We start from the raw sequence: 18018 nt of genomic DNA on the forward strand, positions 1-18018 counted from the left end.
TCCCCAGTATTCTGGGGAGATGCTGTAAAAGGCCCAAATCTCCCAGCCAGGAGCTGTGCCTTTCCCTTTGGGCCACAACCTCTAATCCCCATTTTTTCTCATTGCCAAGAAGAACCCGCCTGGCTCGTCCCATCTTTCTGCCATGACATTAAAGCCAATTGTTCTGTCCCCTGCCCACAAAGAGAAGAGGAGAAGAAAGATGGTCCCAGTAACTAAACTTTAGTCCTAATTCCCAACCTCCCTAGAGCCCAAGTCTGCCACCATCTCCCTGTTTCCACGTGGAGAAGGTTTTATCGTCCAGTCTTCCCTTCTACCCCGACTGCTCAGCCCTCACCACAAGGCAAGCCTTGAAAGGTAGTAAGTGAGCAAAGACAGGATGGAGAGAAGAGGGTGTAAGAAGAAGAAAGAAGGAAAATCCAACGATCAGAGAACATTTATACCCTGCTTAATCAGCTAGTGGGGAGCAGATATCCTCACCCCATTATTTCTCTTTAAGAGCAGAGCTTTTGCCTGGGCAAAGAACTGGTAAAGAGAAGTAACACTTCTTTATTTTTATTTTTTTGATTCCATTATACACACACACATATACATAAAAAATATGTATATATACACACATATATATGTATATATACATATAAATTCTTTTTACCTTATAGATTATTACAAGATACTGAGTATAGTTCCCTGTGCTATACAGTAGGTCCTTGTTGGTTATCTATTATATATAGTAGTGTGTATATGTTAATCCCAAACTCCTCATTTATCCCTCTTTATAGAAGTAACATTTCTGATTCTGAAATTTGACACCTCATTTGTTTCATTTCTGAATACCGTGAGACCAACTGGTGTTACTTCCTGGCCACCACACACACACACACACTGACCCCACGCGCACCCCCGGGGAGAGCAGCTGCCCCACCGAAGCCTGCCTGGGCAGCCGCGCGCAGGAACGCCTGCTTTACTGGCCTCACTCCGTAAGTCGAAAATCTTCCCTCTGCTCCACCAAAGCTAACAGATGGCTGGTCCCTTTTGGTACACAGGCGTAAGCATCTTCAAAATAACCTTTTCCTTTAAAGGGTGCCAATTAATTAAATGTCACTGTAATATGTCTCAGCCAAGGAGGGAAGGGAGAGACCAAAAGACAAAAGGGTCGATGGACAAGAACAATGACGAGAGCTCACACTCTCCTACCTTCACCCGATGACCCCGAGAGATCAATGATCACATACACTCTTCCTTCTGGCTCCAGATCAATCTGCAATTAAGAAAATGACAGTGACTCTGTTAGTGCATTGTAGGGGCAACCCGAGAGTTCATGGCATTTCCACCCCAAACTGCTAAAACCTAGAGTCACAGCTCCATTCAATCCATGAATCTGCAACACGCCGAGTGCTGGGTGAATGAGGGATGAAGGAGAATCAGCATTTGTGGAATGTCTACTGTGTTCCGGATGCAGTAACAATGAGGTCTGATGCATACCCAACAGGTAGGGTCATTCCAGTGGTTCCCAACTGGAAGCAATTTTGCTGCACAAGGGAAACCTGACATGAGGAACTACACTGGGGACACCTGACATAAGGAACGTTTTGGAGGACACGAAAGTATCTGGAGACGTTTTTGATTGTTACGATTGGAGAGGGAGTGGTGCTACTGGCATCTAATGGGTGGAGGTCAAGGATGTGCTAAACATCCTACAGCAGACAGGACAGTCCCCACAACAAAGGATTATCCAGCCCCAAATGCCAACAGTGTCAAGGTCGAGAAACCCTGTGTTAAACCCCGTTTCACAAATAAGGAAACTGAGCTCAAAGTTCCAAGGTAAATGGCAATGCTGGGATTCAATGCCAAGACTGTCTACAGAAGCCCCTGTTCTTTATACTACACAAATTGCTCACGGGAGATAAGAAAAGCATAAGACATTATTCCCACTCTCAAGTGAGTTTACAATCTCACTGGGGAGTCTAAAAACAAAAACCAAAAAACAGAACAATGCTGAACCCAGCTTAATGATGAGGGACAGAGAATAACTGATAAAAAGTATCTGGTGGACCTGAAATCAGTGTGAAAGAGCAGCCTGGGAAGACTTCACGAAGGCAAGAAAGGGAAAGCACTCCAGGTGGAAGCAACAGAATAAGCAAAGGCTGGGCATGTGAGTGGTGCTTGTGGGGGACTGAAGGGCCACCATGCTCGGGGTATGCTGGCGCATGCGTGTTGCAAACCCCGGACTCTACCAGGGTTGTAAGGAGAGAGCCAATGTCGCTAAATTCTCACCACCAACCTTCTCTACCCACCCTCGTGCCCTCCCTCCCCACCTCCCAATCCAGCAAGCTACTGGCCCAATACAGAAGCAGGATGACGAGGAGAGCCAGAGGGGCTGGGCCGCTTACAGTCGACACCCTTCCAAGGTCTGCACTGTCCTCACAGAGACCATGTTCTCCCTGAGAGAGTAGCGACTCTGGAAACCCTGGATCACTGAGTACCCCTGTACCCACCCCCGCCTCCACAGTCCCATCTGTCTGTGCAGAGCTCCAATTGGCTCAGATGTGCCAGGCTGGTCTCCTCAACAAGCTGTGAGTTTCTTGAGGGCAGGAGCCACGAGCCCCTCCCTTTCTTTTCCATGGTCCTCAGCAAGAAGCAGGCACACATTTAACAAGTACTGCTTGGGAAGAGTTAGCCTGGTGAACACCTCCTGCTCCTCCAAGGTCAAGGTCAGTTATTGCCTCCTCTCTGAAGCCTTTCCAGATATTCCGAGTCAGAATTAACTACCCTCCCTTGTGTTCTTATAGTACACATACATATCTCAACTGCGGCTCCAGTATGTCTCTCTCCTCGGCTAGACAGAGACTATGACAATCCTATTTGCATCCCTAGTGTTTAGCGTACTGTCTGTTGGTCAGGAGACACCCAATAAACCTTTGTGGAGGTGGGAAAATGTTCTGTGTCCCAGAGCCTATTCTGGGATTATTCACTCCTGCAAGCCCCTTCCTTAGGAAGGAAGGAAGGCAGGGGATCTGTACTAAAATGATATTCCAATGAGGCAAGAGGGGAAGAAGAGGCAGCTATACCAGGAGTACCATATACTCCCTATGAGGTAAAGACTCACCTTGAACGGATGCTCTCTGTGTCCCTCCCCCCGACATCTCACTCCACTCCTAATCCAGATTCCCTGAGCCATTCGTGAGCCTCTCTTTATTTCCAGACTCAGCCTCTTAGTGGTTGAGAGTGCTTATGGTTTCCCTCAAAATTATAGTTCCACCAACACGGGTCTTCAATGCCCCCCAGGTGAGGTCCCTGTGATACTGCAGGTACTCTGTCAGGGCAGAGAGTGAGGGAGGGCAGGGAGCTCTCAGGTAGCCCCACAGGGACCGCTCACCTGGGTTTGGGATCTTGAGCTTGGGATCCAGATAAGAACCAAATAACACACTGGTGATGCCAAAGAGTCCACGATTTCAGGTTTCTGGGTAAAGAAAATGTTCTCCACCACCTTCACCACTAATACTGTCCCGTGCCACAAGCATAACCTGGCCCCTGCACTGTATTACAAACAGGAAAAACAACAGAGCCCAACCAGAATCCTGCCCCTGCCACAGTTCAAAAGTATCAGGGGCCCCCTTGTCCGAAAGCATGGAATTTAAATAATGTGTGCCTCTTAGAGATTAGGTCATCCCTATTAAACCCCGCCGGCAAAATGAAACACTTTCTCATATCCTCCAAGCCAAAGATTTCCCACGACTGTGGATTTCACTGGCAAAGTACAATGGTATCTGAGAAAAGCAGGGAGGGAGGCAGCAAAGGAATGAGATGGGCCGCGAGGCCTATCGGAAGGCAGGCAGCGTGCCTTTCTTTGCAAAAGGGGAGTGAGAACTCGTGGCGGGGGACAGGTCATTGATGATAAAATGTATTAGGATATTAACATTCAAGATAGCAATCAGAAACCATTTTAGCACCCTCTGCTGCCTCAGTGCCGATGAACTGCATTTTCAAACAGAAAAATAGAAATTAAGCTATTAAACATGCCAAGAGCAACAAAGAGCTTTGCAGCCTGGGCAGATGGCCGCAGAGCACTGGCTGAGCGCCAGCCAGCCAAGTAAGGAGGCTCTGAGAATCCATGCAGGGTGGTGGGACTTCAACGTGGATGACTAGAGGGGTTATCAGGTACAAAAGGGGGTGGAATGCCTTGTAACTTCATGGCCAAATTAACTTAATCACAATTCTGTTCACAATTATGTGGCCCGGATAATGAAGCAATGTCGGTGCCCAGCCCTGCACAACCACTGCAAGCTGATAGCTGGCATCACCACCAGGCAGCTGGCACTACATAAAAGCAGGCCTCCTCCCTCCTCCCAACCATTCCCAGGGTTTCTTCTCAGCTCCTTCTCCCGGGCTTCAGGTTCCTCCCAATTCTCCCAGATGCAACCCCCTTTATCAAATCTCCTTGAACCTCATACCTTTATTTGATGCACTTTCCCAGATACTATCTCTGTTTTTGACTATGATTCTCTTTCAACCTCCAGCTGAGGCCAGAAGCAAGGCAGTAGAACCATGGGGGAGACAAACACAGCCTTTGGAGTCACACCAGGACTGAATCCCAGTTTTGTCACTTACAGGTCAGGCAATTATTTATTCTCCCTGAACTTCAACCGCTGTCTCTTCATCTGTGAAACAGGTTATTGTAACAATTCCATGAGACACACATGCAAAGCACTTGGCACTTAGGAGTTACTCAGTATATGGTGGTTAACAGTGAACTTACTGGCTCTCTGGCCTGAAGCAAGCAACTATCTTCTCTAAGACTCAGAATGCTCCTCAGTGAAAGGAGCTAATAACGGGTCCTGTGACACTGGGGGTGTCACAATGTAAAATGTGAAAATCTATGTACAGTGCATAGCATGGTGCCTGGCGCAGAACACTCGGTCATTGTTGCTGCTATTGTTATTAAAAAGCCAGGTCTTCAAATCTGTTACTTAATCCGATGTGATGTTCTTTCCACTCTATGAAACTTCCCACCCACCAAAAAGCATTTTCTTGCCCCAGATTGATGTTATTACATATTATTTCAGGACATCTGATGATTTTACAGTGCTGTGAATATCAGATGTAGAACTAAGGTGAGAATTTCTCACCCAGCCCTGGAGGAAACCCAGTGGGAAAAAAGGCTATAGCCCTGGTCATCAGAGGGTCATGAGGTGATTACGAGAGGAGAAGCTGAGGATGACCACGTATTGTCTGAGCACCTGCTAGGCCTGGGACACTGTATTGAGGTTTCACCTGCATTAGTTCATCTAATCTCCTGGGAGGCCAGCAATACATATTCCCTACTTTTCAGATAGAAAAACTAGGGTACAGAGAGCTTTCAGCCGGATTCCCACGCAGCGCTGCTGCCTGGAGCACACAGGAGAGATGACTCTGACAGCGGGAGCTCCCATCTCAAGCCCCACAAAGCCTTCTCTGACAACTCAGTCTCAGGGTTCTCATAACTCTAAGCCTCTGGCTGTCCTCCGTGGGTTCATGCTCCTTCTCAGGTGCAACTGGCTCCCCAGCCAGGCCGGTTTAAGTCAGAGCAACGCGTTGAACACCTTGCCCACCCCTTCCCACCCCCCCCCAGCCCCCCAGAGCCCTTGGGGAAGGTCTGGGCATAAACAAGAGCTCCATTCCTGCGAGTTAGGTACAAAGCAATGGGGAAAGAGCCCAAACCACAGAAACCAGGAAAAAGCCATCTCTGAAAAGCAAAAAGACACACAGGCACTTTTTGGGGTGGTGCCTGAGCATTCACAAAGTCCTTCACAAGCATTATTTCATTGATTCCTCACAATTAACCTGTAAGGTAACAAGTATTATTAGCAACATTGTATGTACGAGAAAACTGAGGTTAAGGAAGATAAGCAGGGCTAGTGAGAGCACACACACGGCACAACTGCAGGGGCACCATTCACACGGTAGTCTCTGAGGACAAGTCCTCCGGAGCTGAACAGCCAGAGGTAAGAGGCAGAGTCATAACTTGCACCCTTAGCTCCTGATTCTCAGAATCCTATACTCCTCCCAGCACACCACACCTGTCCAGCAAGAACCCTGACCACTGGACTAGCACCCCAGCCATGCAGCCCGCTTAGCTGTCACCGCTGTGTGTCACTGTGACCCATAGGTGTCTGTGTGCCTGTGTTTGGGGGTAATCGAGTTTGAGACAAAGGAGGCAAGAAATTCATAGTCAAGCTTCCTCCTGACCATAGGCTCAACTTTCACTGGGGACCTCTAGGAAAACCTCTCCTCAGAACAGCCCGCGAGGGTCACACAGACCCAATTTGAGCTTCACTTCCTTTTCCATCTGTTGTCAGGCACCAGGGCCTAGAAAGAAGCAAAAGGGATGGGGGGGGGGGTGTCAGAAAAGGATGACTCCAGAACGGAGGAGAAGGAGAAAAAGAGGCTGCACTGCCCATGTTGCACCCATTAAGTCCTAGATAATAGGCTGTTTCTTTTTTTTCCTGGAGGAGGGTGGGGAGTGAAGGAGGAGGAGGTGGGAAGGAGAAGAAGAGAGAAGACTCAGAGCTTCTTTCCCAAGGCAGAGGACCCGCTTCCCAAGGTCTGCACCCCCTGGATTGCTGGCTATTTTCCCCTGGAGGCCTCTCAGGCACGTACTGTCCCCAGAGGTGCCTGGCATGGAAGAGGCAAGCCAGACAGAGCAGGAGATCTTCAAGCAGCCCCAGCTGCCGCTTTTGGAAAGCACAAAACGTGCAGGCGCTATGATGGGCAGCTCTTGAGCAGCTGCTGGGTGGTGATTTTGGAGCTAGCCACCAATTACACTAAAGACTCTTCATTTGAGGAGTTGCTACTAGATCTATTGGTAGAGTGCACTGGCTAGTTAAAAAGCAGAGGGTGCACATGTAATTAAATATTTTAAGAGCTCCACTCGGTTCACAGGCTTCGAATAGCACTTACTTTCATAAAACAGGAGGAGAGGAGGATTGCTCCTTTCTCATATGCCTTCCATGGTAGTGCAAAGACGTTATGTGGGCTTTCCTTCTGCCCTGAAGGGCAGAACCCTGTCTGTCCAGCACATGGAAGGGATTTAATACATATTTATACATGTTGGCTCAATGGACGAATGGCCCGATTTTAAACTGGACCTGCACAGCTGAATTATGGAGATGATTTACTTGGGAAGCCATCAACCTGTACAGAAGTGTTCCTAGCAGCTTCATTCATAACAGCCAAATACTGGAAACAACCCAAATGTCCAAGAACAGATAAATGAATAAGCAAACCATGCTGTATCCATATGACAGACTTTTACTCAGCAGTAAAGAATGAACTCCTGGTACATGCAACAAAACAAATGCTATGGGAAAGAAGCCAAACGCAAGAGATTACGATTCCACTTACATAATGTTCCAGAACAGGCAAAACGAATCTATCGTGACAAAAAGCATATCGGTGATCTCCTGGAGGTGGACATGGGAAATGGATTCAAAGAGGCACAGGGGATGATTGAATGATTTTGAGTACTGTATTTTACAATAGTAAAGTATATATTCAATAAAAAAGAAAAGAGGCACAGAAGGACTTTTGGGGAAGATGAAAGTCTTCTGTATGTTGATTGAGTGGCGGTGACATGAATGTATACGTTTGTTAAACTGAATCAAGCCACACACTTAAAATGGATGCATTCTTTTTTTTGCCTGTAAATTATACCTCAATAAAGTCGCTTTTGAAAAAGGAAAAAAATAAGTCATCATTTCACATAAGGATTGCTCTACAATTTTCCTTTAAATAACAAATCATCTTCCCACCCTCAGGGCATTTAAGATTTCATATTCCATTTTTAAAAATAAAAGGGTTCATTCAGAGTTTTTCAAGAACACATCTGTCACCCAACAGAATGTACACCTACCTGTGTAGGCACACATTCACACACCCACCCATGTGTGCAAAACACCCTCAAACCCACCTTCTCTTGTCTTCTGTGATCAAAATACGGTAATAGCAAGAAAAACACATCCAAAATGTAGGTTCCCTGCTGAATTATTTAAACCTTTCTGTGTGTGGATCTCAATTTCCTCATATGCAAAACAAAAAAAATTAGGCCGAATGCTCTAGAATGGCTTTTAACAACCTCAAGGACCTAAATATCCATGAATAGGAGACAGCTTAAATAAATTATGGGACACCGTTTGGTAGATCTCTATGCAAGCCCTAAAAAAAGAATAAAAAGATCTAAATGTACTGACTTATATGAAACTATCTCTGGGATATATTAAGTGGGAAAAAAGTATGGTGTAATGTGTTTCTTATGCTAGGCTATCATGTGAATAAAATGGGTGTGCATGTGGGTAAACACACACAGACACACACACACACTGTCACGCTTGTTTGGCATAGATTATCTCTAGAAGGAGTCTTAATCAACAGGAAACAGGGGTTGCCTCAAGAGGTGGAAACTAGAGGATCGAGGGGTGAGAAATCAGGAAAGGGGCATTATTCTTCACTCTATGCTCTTTTGAACCATTTGATTTTTAAAATCGTGTCCTTGAGTGAACTTCTCACAATATTTGTCAACATCTTTTTTCACTACCTATTTCTAACCCAGTCCCCCAGAGAGCAGCTTGCTTCGGTTCCCAGACACTTCTTAAAGAAACGCCCCTCAAAATTGGCCGACACATTGCTTGTCCATCCCCGGTACCCAGGTCCCAGACACCAACCGAGCAGCAACCATCATCTCCACATGAAAGTCCCGTTGGCTGGACCGGATGCCTACCTTACAGATCCCAGCTCCCCACAGGCCACAAATGGAGTAAACTCAAGCTAGTACCTGCTTCCTCTTTTCAACAGGCGCAGAATAGACCCAGAGAGCTGGCTCCCTCTGATGACAGAGGTGGCTAAAAACAAATAAGTCTGTGTGCGCAGATGCTTTTCTGAGCTGAGAAAACATCCAGAAGTGCCAGACCTAATGTCAAGAGTGTGCAATGGCTTACGAAGCATTGCCTGGTCATGGTGTCGTTTTCGTTTTCCTCTCTTCTTTCAGGGAAATGGCAGTACATGACTGTACTCCCACTGACTCCCACGAGGAGATGCTGAATGCAAACAGCAGGAAATGTAGCCACTTACCCTCAGTGTTCTGAAGTGAAAAATACCCACTACCCATGCGCACTTTGCATTTTGCTTTGCAGTGCTCTCTGTCACTGGGTGCATTTTTATCCATGTGTTTTATTCCACGTTTCCTATTTTTTACACTAAGCCAATTGCGGCGATTGAGAGTCAAGGCTCTGAAGCTAACCTACCTGGGTCCAAACCCCAGCTCTGCCTGTCACAAGCTGTGTGGCCCTTGCTTCGATTTCCTCATCTACACATTGAGAATGTCAGTGGCACCTGCTTCAGAATGTTGGGAGGATCAAATGAGAGGGTGAAGCACTTGGAGCCATGCCTAGCACACGGCTAGCATCCTCTAAATGTCAGCTGTCAAGTCATTAGGGTTATTTCCCGCCTAGACTGTGAGCCCCTCTTGGGAAGAGCCACGTGTCCCTTGGTGGAGAGGTTTCCACAGTTCTTGATCCACAGCTGGGCGCATGGCAGGGAATCAGTAGAGACTCCAAGTGGAACTGAATGGATCCACGTGGAGCAGAGCCGAGCTCAGTCGGGAGCTCAAGATTGTGCAACCAGAAAAATTATCTCCAGACCAGGAACTTTTCTGTCTCTGTTATATCACAACCTAGCAGGACCTTTCACCAGCAGCTGCTCACAAAGACATTCAGTTCCTGACTCCCTTCAAAACCTAAGACATTATAATTGTTATTCAGCACTTTGAGCTCCTCATGGAGACTCTTTTATTCATAATAATAATCACAACTCTAATAAACACCCTTTATTGAGCACTTTACATGCGTTATCTGAGTGAGGGAGGCCATATCCTTATCTGAACCATTTCAGGAATGAGAGAACAGAGAGGCTCATGGATTTGAATGGCTTGCCCACATTCTCACAGCTTGAAGAAGAGCAGCCTGAATTAAGGCAGGGCTCTCCGACTCCCAACCCGATGCTCTGGTTACCTTGGACCCAGCCAAGGGCATGGACTCAAGGAGATCCTGCGGAAAGAACACATCGTGAGCTGTTCAAGGAGTCCATGCTGTGTGCATGATGGTGGAGTCACTTCTTGGGCACAAGAACAATGAAAGTAAAGCTTTTTCATTGTCCTCCTGGAGCTCATAGTTGAAGGAATACTAATCCCACAGCAAAACAGCTGGGAGGCTCAGACTATGAGACACAAACACAGGGTAGGACGCCCAGCTTCAGGGAGTAAATGCCCTCTTGGAAATATTGCTGTATTGGGATTTTCTGTATAGCAAGTCCTATTTGCCACTGCTTTGCATCGTATAGTTGGAAACATGTCCAATGAGGAAGAGTTTTATAAAAATCACAGAAGCATGAAAGCTAACAGTCATAAGCAACTTTGGAATCACTTGGTTCAAATAAGCAAAGAAATACAAATTTAAACAAGGGTAAGAATTTTTTTCTTTTGCCTAACAATTTAGCCAAAGTTTCTTTGGGGCTATGTATCCTTGTGTTATTTGTTTATTAATATATAAACACAATTAAGTATCATGATGTGTTCGGTTTTTAAAAATCAAAACTTACAATGAGAGGCAGCGTCTCTTGCCCTATACTCCCCAGAGGGAGCCAATTTTAATAACTTCTATTTGGGTTTTTCTGGTCATCACTGCCATGTCCCTAAACAAAATGCTTATACCTCAATTTCCTGATTTCTTGTTTTAGACATTCACTCTTGCCCTGCTGCTGTGAGAGATGAGGATTTAGTTCACTCACCACCTCACTCCACTTTCCTCCCTTCACAAAATAATTACACATCACAATTCTCAGTTCCTTCTCTATTCTTCTTTACAACTGCAAAAAAAAAAGCAATCTAAATGTCAATTTCTTGTTCCATCAACTATAGGCAATATCCCTTGACCCTACACATTCTAACTGGAGGACATGAGTGCTTCCCGCCCTCCCCATCCTCTGCATTTTTACTGTTATACTATCAACATTGACAAAACTGACATTTTTTTCTAATTGTAGTTGAGTTCCATGCTTTGTGTATATGCTGGTTCCAAAATCTGAGGATGAATTAATCGTGTTTACTTAATATTATAACTTTGTAAATGATATCACATATACTTTCTTTTCCACAGGTCCAATGTGACAACTCATCTACCACTCAATGGAGAATATACCTAGCAGCAAATTCGAATGGATTCTTTTTTTTTTTTTTTTTTCACTCTACCAATTGCCTTTCTCAGATCCTCAAGTTTCCCCTGGGTCCCCTTCTCTCAGGGTCTGCCCTTCTGGAGACCCTCACTGTCCACTTTTCCCTAATCTGGGCTGACTACTCTCTGGTCTCCTGCACAGCTGTAGTACCGTGACTTATTTTCACTGCTCTGCTGGAAGCAGTCACTGTTTCTGGAATCCATCATCTTCCTTGTTCTGGGTTATTCCTTTGTTTTTGCCAGTAAAGTACATTCTGATTGAAATATTGATTAAGAGTGCATAGAAAGCTAGCTTTCTAAGACCTTGCATGCTTGTCCTCACACATGATTGATAGTTTGGCTGGATATAGAATTCTAGGTAAAAAAAAAAAAAAAAAAAATCATTACCTATCAGAACTTTCTTCTAACATCAATATTGCCTATGGACTCTGATGTCAGCCTGGTTACTGTTGTTTAGTATGTGACTTTGTTTTGTTTTCACTCTCTAGAAGTTTTAGCATCTTTTTTATCCTCAGCGTTCTGAAATTCCAACATGATATGTCTCAGGGTATCTTTTTTTGATTCATTGTACTTGTTCTTTTGATTCATTGCATTTGTGGGAGATATTCTTCTAATTTGTCCTTTGCTATTGGCCTCTTCATTTTCTGTATGAAACTCCCATTATTTGGCTATTGGACGAGTAGAATTAATCCCTATGTCTCTTACTATTTGTTATATATATTTCCATCTCTTTTCTCCTTTTAGTCCATATTCTAAATTTCTTTGAATATATCTTACAACCCTTCCACTGAACTTTTATTTCTGACAATAGTATGTTAAGATTCCAGAAGCACCTTCTTATTTTCTGCAGCTTCTTTCTCCTCACAGCATCCTTTTCTTTTTTTATTTTATGGACACAACCTATTTCTGTGAACACAGGGTTACAGAGTGGGAGCTGGCCATGATAGCAGGGGTCCCCACCATCTATGATAGCTCTCCCCAAACCATTATTCCGTTGCTTTTTAAAAGAACCTTCCACTTTCTGACCCTGGGGGTCAGGGTCTGGTTCCAGGTCCTTCAGCAGTGAGAAGAGTGAGTATACTCACTACACATGCCACATACAGACTTTCAAATAGTCACTTGCTTTCAGCTGCACATCTCACTCCTGCCTCTGGGGTGACTACAGTTTCCATGCCCAGAGCTCCTTAAGGGTCCTGCAGAACAGCTGGCTCTAGGCTAGGCTCCGGTAGTCCCCCGCACATGTTCTGGGCTGTGGCTCCTTTGTACTTCTATTCTGCTCCGTAGTTTCCACCCTGCCCTCTCCTTTCTTTTCCCAGAAATTCACTGAAATAGCTTAATGATGGCATCCTTCTGCTTACTTACTAGTTATAAAATTGTATCCCCCCTGACCTTTTTCCTTTTCTGTTATCTAAATGGGATCTTGAGTAGGCAAAGCAATAAACATATTTGCTCCTAGACCACCTTGAATGAAAATTCCAAAAACTCATCATCTTAAATGATATTATCCAGGGCTGGTAAGAGTGGAGGAGAAATAGGCCCCCTTACACACTGCTAATGAAGTATAAATTGGCACAAAATTTGTAGGGTAGTTTGGCATTATATAACAAAAATCCTTTGACCTAGCAATTCCATTTCTGGGAATTTATCCCAAATCACACATGTGCAAAAAGATTTAAATACAGAGATCATTATTACAACATTTTGAAGCGCGTAAAATTAGAAACTAATTGTCCAATAATAGCAAACTATTTAAATAAATTGTAGCATATTCAAATCATTAGATACCATGCCATCACAAAAAAAATCTTGCAGAATTATATTTAATGGCATGGAAAGATATTCAAAATATGGTATTAAAAGTGGAGGAAAAATGAGATTATAAAGGAATATATTACTATGATCCAATTTTTAAAAAATAAAATGTGTGTAAGTAGGTACATATACAAAGGAAAAAACCAGTTATCTACAGGAGAGTAAAATAATGTGATTTTTTTCTTTGTGCATATCCATAGTTTTTCTAAACTGTCTTTTAAATCTTCTACTTTCTATTATAAATTTTGTGATAAAAAAAAAATCAAACAATAAACTTGTTGCTTGAAGGACATTATGTGGCTCAGTCCCCTCATTTACAGGTAAGGAAACTGAAGCACAGTGAGGTCAAGCAACCCACTCAGGCATCTCAGTAAATTAACCATAGCTGAAAAAAAAAAGAAAAGGATACTCAGTTGTCCCGATTTTCACTGCAGAATTCTTTAAGGTGCAAGTTAAAAATGGGACAAATTATGTTAAATTTACTTACTTCTTTAAAAGTGTAATTTTCTGGTCAAATGGTTCACAGCACTACTCAATCCTAATCACCAGTTACGAGGGGTTAGTAGCCAGGCATATTCCTCAGTTGAATACAGTTAGAACATCTTAAGAGAAGCTTCAATAGCTCAACCAAATAGAACACATTCATTTAAAAATCCTTTGCTTTGATCGAATCAAAGCAAATGCTTTGATCGTACCTTCTCTGTACGATGCTCTTCCTCAATTTTTGTGGGGTGGTGTGGCCCACATTTTTATACCTTATACGCGGTTAACCTTTAAACTACCTTGTATGTGATAAACTTCCATAACAACATAGACTTTGTCAATCAGGTAATGAGCAAACATTTCTGCTATGACATAACCATACTGTGCTATCACTTAGCCATGCAGTGTCACCATCTTTGTTTTTACAGGAGTTCTTTGGAATATATTCTCCCATTTGTCCTCAGTGTGCTATAAAACGTATAATTTTTTTAATTTATAAAAAATTTCAAATGCTGGTTCTAAGAAAACCAAGCATAGGTCTCAAACATGTAATATAGAGGAAAACAGAATTTATTAGGCAGGTCAATATCAGCAAAATCTTACCCTCAATTAGATGTTCATCAGTTGACTCTGTTGAATTTTGAAGGAAAACATTAAATTTTTAAAACTTTTAGGTTTTGTATCAAAATAGTAAAGATATAAATATAAAGTCTGACATAATTTCCAGCTTTCTGGGATAAAGCTTACCTTAACATGTAACCTAATGAGCATGTGTGAATGTTCAACTGGGTTTTTCCTATAGATAAATGAATACATAGGTTTTCAGGTACAAGTAATATATGAAAGCAGGGAGCATCTATTCTCTGAAAATGGGCAACTCTCCTTATAATTCTCTGCTTGGTTTCTACACCTTTATGAAGTTGCAGGCATTGTAAAAGGAACAGGCTAATGAAGCTGGACTCACAAATCAGATTTACATGTGCTGAAACCCCACCAATAACTGAACTAGAAGGGAAGATATTTCCTGAAGCACATAGCAAAGGGGATCAGAAAATTGTCCAAGCTCTGAATGTCAGAATAGTTCTGAATTTGTGGCTTTCTCTTGTGTACATCAGATTTCCATATATTTTGGACAAGCACAGAAAAGACAAATCACAAATATGTCATGTTATATACAGACCATATGGGAGGGATTCTATGAATTCCATCTACTTTGTGAGGATAGTTTAGGGCTATCTATAATCATTAATTAATGAAGTCAGGGCTTGAAATAAATAGAAGAAAGCACACAAAAAGTCCAAGCACAAAAAACGTCCTTGGCCTTTCAGAGGCATCAAAGGAAAATAAAGTTTAAATCTTTCAAGTCTATCCTTAGAATAATCAATGCTCTGTTCATTGCCCAGAGTAGACGTAACTGGAACCAAGTTTTAGTTAATAGATCTTTTCTAACGTGTTGAACCTTTTGTTGGTTTCCCTTTAGAGTATTTCATGTCTTGTTTGTCAAAAGGCAAATTTCAAAGTTTGGGTTTGGTGACTGAGGGTTCATTTATCTAAGATCATCAAGGAAAGCCTTCTTGATACTCAAGGAGTCAGGCCTGCGGATTTCTGGGAGGATACCAGGATCGTAACAAGCAGAGGGAAGGGCAAGCGCAAAGGCTGGGAGGTGGGAGAGGACTTGACCTTTGCCAGGGTAGGAGATGGAGTGGCAGGAGCAGAGTGATGGAGGTCACTGGTGACGAGGTCACTGGTGACAAGGTCACAGAGGTGGAACACGGTAAGGACTGGACTTCGGCGCTGAGTGAGATGGGAAGCCAGAGGTGAGTTTGAGCATAGAAGTGACGTGCTGTGACTTACACTTTGACAGGATCAGTCTGGCTACTGTGTGGAGAATAAATTTTAGGGGCGAGTGAGGAAGCAGGAAGGCCACTTATGAGGCTATTGTGATAATCCAGGTGAGAGCTGGAGGCTATCATAATAATCCAGGGGAGATGATGGTGGCTAGGAAGGGACGGGATAGTGGAGGTGATGCGAAGTGGTCAGTTTTGGAATATATTTTGAAGGTGGAGCCAAAAGGATTGCTGGTGGATTGGACGCAGTGTATAAGATAATGAGAGGCCTCGAGGCTAGCGTGGAGATTTGGAGCCTGAGCAAAACATGAAGCTGTCCTTGGCTGAGCAGGAGAGGACTGGGAGGGGGGCAGGGCAGGAGTGGGGCACCCAGAGCAGGGTTTGGACAGGTACAGTTGGAGACACCTCTGAGACAGCCAAGGGCAGGGGAAAGGTCCAAGCTTAAGATCTGAATTCGGAAGTCACTAGCAGAGAGACAGTACAGATCCGAAACCCCTGACCCACAACACTGACATCCAAAATGCTCTAAAACCTGGACTCTTTTTGAAGTTTGGGTCAAAATCCTTTGGCCACAAACCCTGACCCAAGCTGACACATGGCTATTTATTGTCTCCATTTATTCCACTTAGTGTAAATAGTCATACAATTGGGTTATAAAAATATTAATTTGTTTCCTCATAAAGGACTGCCCCAGAATCTGCTGGAGATGTTATGTATTCAGTAATATACAGAATAACCTTCTAGAACAGGGGTCCCCAACCCCTGGGCCGCGGACCGCTACCTGTCCGCAGCCTGTTAGGAACTGGGCCGCACAGCAGGAGGTGGGCGGTGGGGGAGTGAGGGAAGCTTCATCTGCCGCTCCCCATCGCTCCCCATCGCCCCCATCACCGCCTGAATCATCGCTCACTTTACGGCCTGAACCACCGCTGCCCTGCCCCGGTCTGTGGAAAAATTGTCTTCCACGAAACTGGTCCCTGGTGCCAAAAAGGTTGGGGACCGCTGTTCAAGAATACAAAAAAGACTGAATTACTAAATAAATCTGGCCTTGGGGGTTTTTGGATAAGGGATGTGGATCTGTAGTTTGAGCCAGGAGGACACATAGAGACTGGGAAGACCAGAGGGACCTGCCCAGACGTCAGAAAGACCTCGATACAGAGGTCCAACCTCGACCGCCCTGGGTGGAGTCTGCTTTGACTTCCCACCTTCCTCCCTCCAAACCACCACCACCAAACATGCACACTCATCCCAGACTTGGGGATGATAAAAGCCTTGTTTTTTTAGCTTTCACTATGTCTTCAAAAGAGAAGGCAGAAAACCTCTCTACCTGTCCCCCCTCAACACACACACACACACACACACACACACACAGAGTAGTTTTTGTTAAGCCTGATGTGACGCTGACTTCATGCACCACTGAACTAACTGGCTGTATCTGCTGCAAGGTGGGGTTTGTGTGGTGAGAAAAAAAAACTGTAGAAAAGCTGAAATAATGCTTTAGGTTAGCATAAAGGCATTTCCTGTTTCTGGGAAGCCTGTCTGTCCGCTGCTGCTGCTCTACCAGATTGAGTATCCCTCCCCCCACCATTAAACACACCAACTCTAAATTCAGTCAGGACGTTGTGGCAGGGGGGCTGCGGTGGGGCACCCCAAGTCCCAGGCCCGGTGCAAGAAAATAATGGAGCAAGAGGTTGGGTGCCTGAACCCCCATCCAAGTTGCCCTCTTAGACTACAGTGGCACAAGATTCCCATAGAGGATCCTTTGTGTGTTCTAAGGCAAGACACAGGAAAGGGCTGAGAGGATTTAGAACCTCAGCCAGGTAAAGGTGAGGCTAAGGTAGCTGCTCTCATGGAAGCTATTATTCCTATGTTCATTCCTGTGGATAAATGTGCTCCATGGTGGGCAGCTTGGCTGCAGATAAGTGGCCTTGTCAACAGTTAAAAATAAAAATGAAAAGATAGTTCACTCACCCATCCCTCTAGACCACCAAATGGACCCAGGTTCTGTTGTCTTCCCAGGCCCCACGACCCAACCTCCCTCATCCACTTCTCCTGCCCTGGATGCAGCTTCCTAGGATCAGAAAACCTCCGTATCAACTTAAATTGTTGGCCCATTTGACCTCTAAGGAAGAAAAAAAAGAAGAGACAAGAAATCTCTACGAGAAATTCCGGGAGCCCTATCATTCATAAACAGATGAGCAACACACAATGCGTAAGAAAAGTCTCCAGAGAGGCAGGGGGTGGTGATAATTAAATATCATCAACTGGAAAACTGGTCGTTGGTCATGATCACTGTTGAAACTAGGTGGTAGATACACAGGAATCCATCATTCTACTCGGTTTACTTCCGTAGGTGTTTGAAATTTTCCATAGTAAGAGATAAAGAAGAGGAAGAGGAGAAGGAGGAGGGAAGAAAAGAGGGAAAGAGGAAGGGAGGGAGAAAGTGGACAACTTCTATACCCCAACTGGACCGATGTCCCACAGCTCATCTTAGCCTTTCTTAAAGACCTTAACTGGGGAGTGCGGTACCTCACGTAAGCCAAGCCTTTCCCACCTCCTATTCCAACCGGTCTAAGCCAATGCCCCACGGGGGACATGGGATGAAAAAACCCAAGCCACAGCTG

General features: G+C 44.4%; 1 protein-coding gene across 2 annotated transcripts in view; it reads right to left on the bottom strand.

The window, feature by feature from the left end:
- PRKCE (protein kinase C epsilon) overlaps window positions 1-18018 on the bottom strand; it is a 510142-nt gene that overhangs the window by 323276 nt on the left and 168848 nt on the right. For both annotated transcript variants that reach the window (XM_036872893.1, XM_036872894.1), the window contains one exon: window positions 1192-1255. In XM_036872893.1, the coding sequence (XP_036728788.1) occupies window positions 1192-1255 (64 nt within the window). The remainder of the gene's footprint in view (window positions 1-1191; window positions 1256-18018) is intronic.

The sequence above is a fragment of the Balaenoptera musculus genome, chromosome 13 (genome assembly GCF_009873245.2).
Source record: "Balaenoptera musculus isolate JJ_BM4_2016_0621 chromosome 13, mBalMus1.pri.v3, whole genome shotgun sequence".
In the NCBI taxonomy this organism is placed as follows: domain Eukaryota; kingdom Metazoa; phylum Chordata; class Mammalia; order Artiodactyla; family Balaenopteridae; genus Balaenoptera; species Balaenoptera musculus.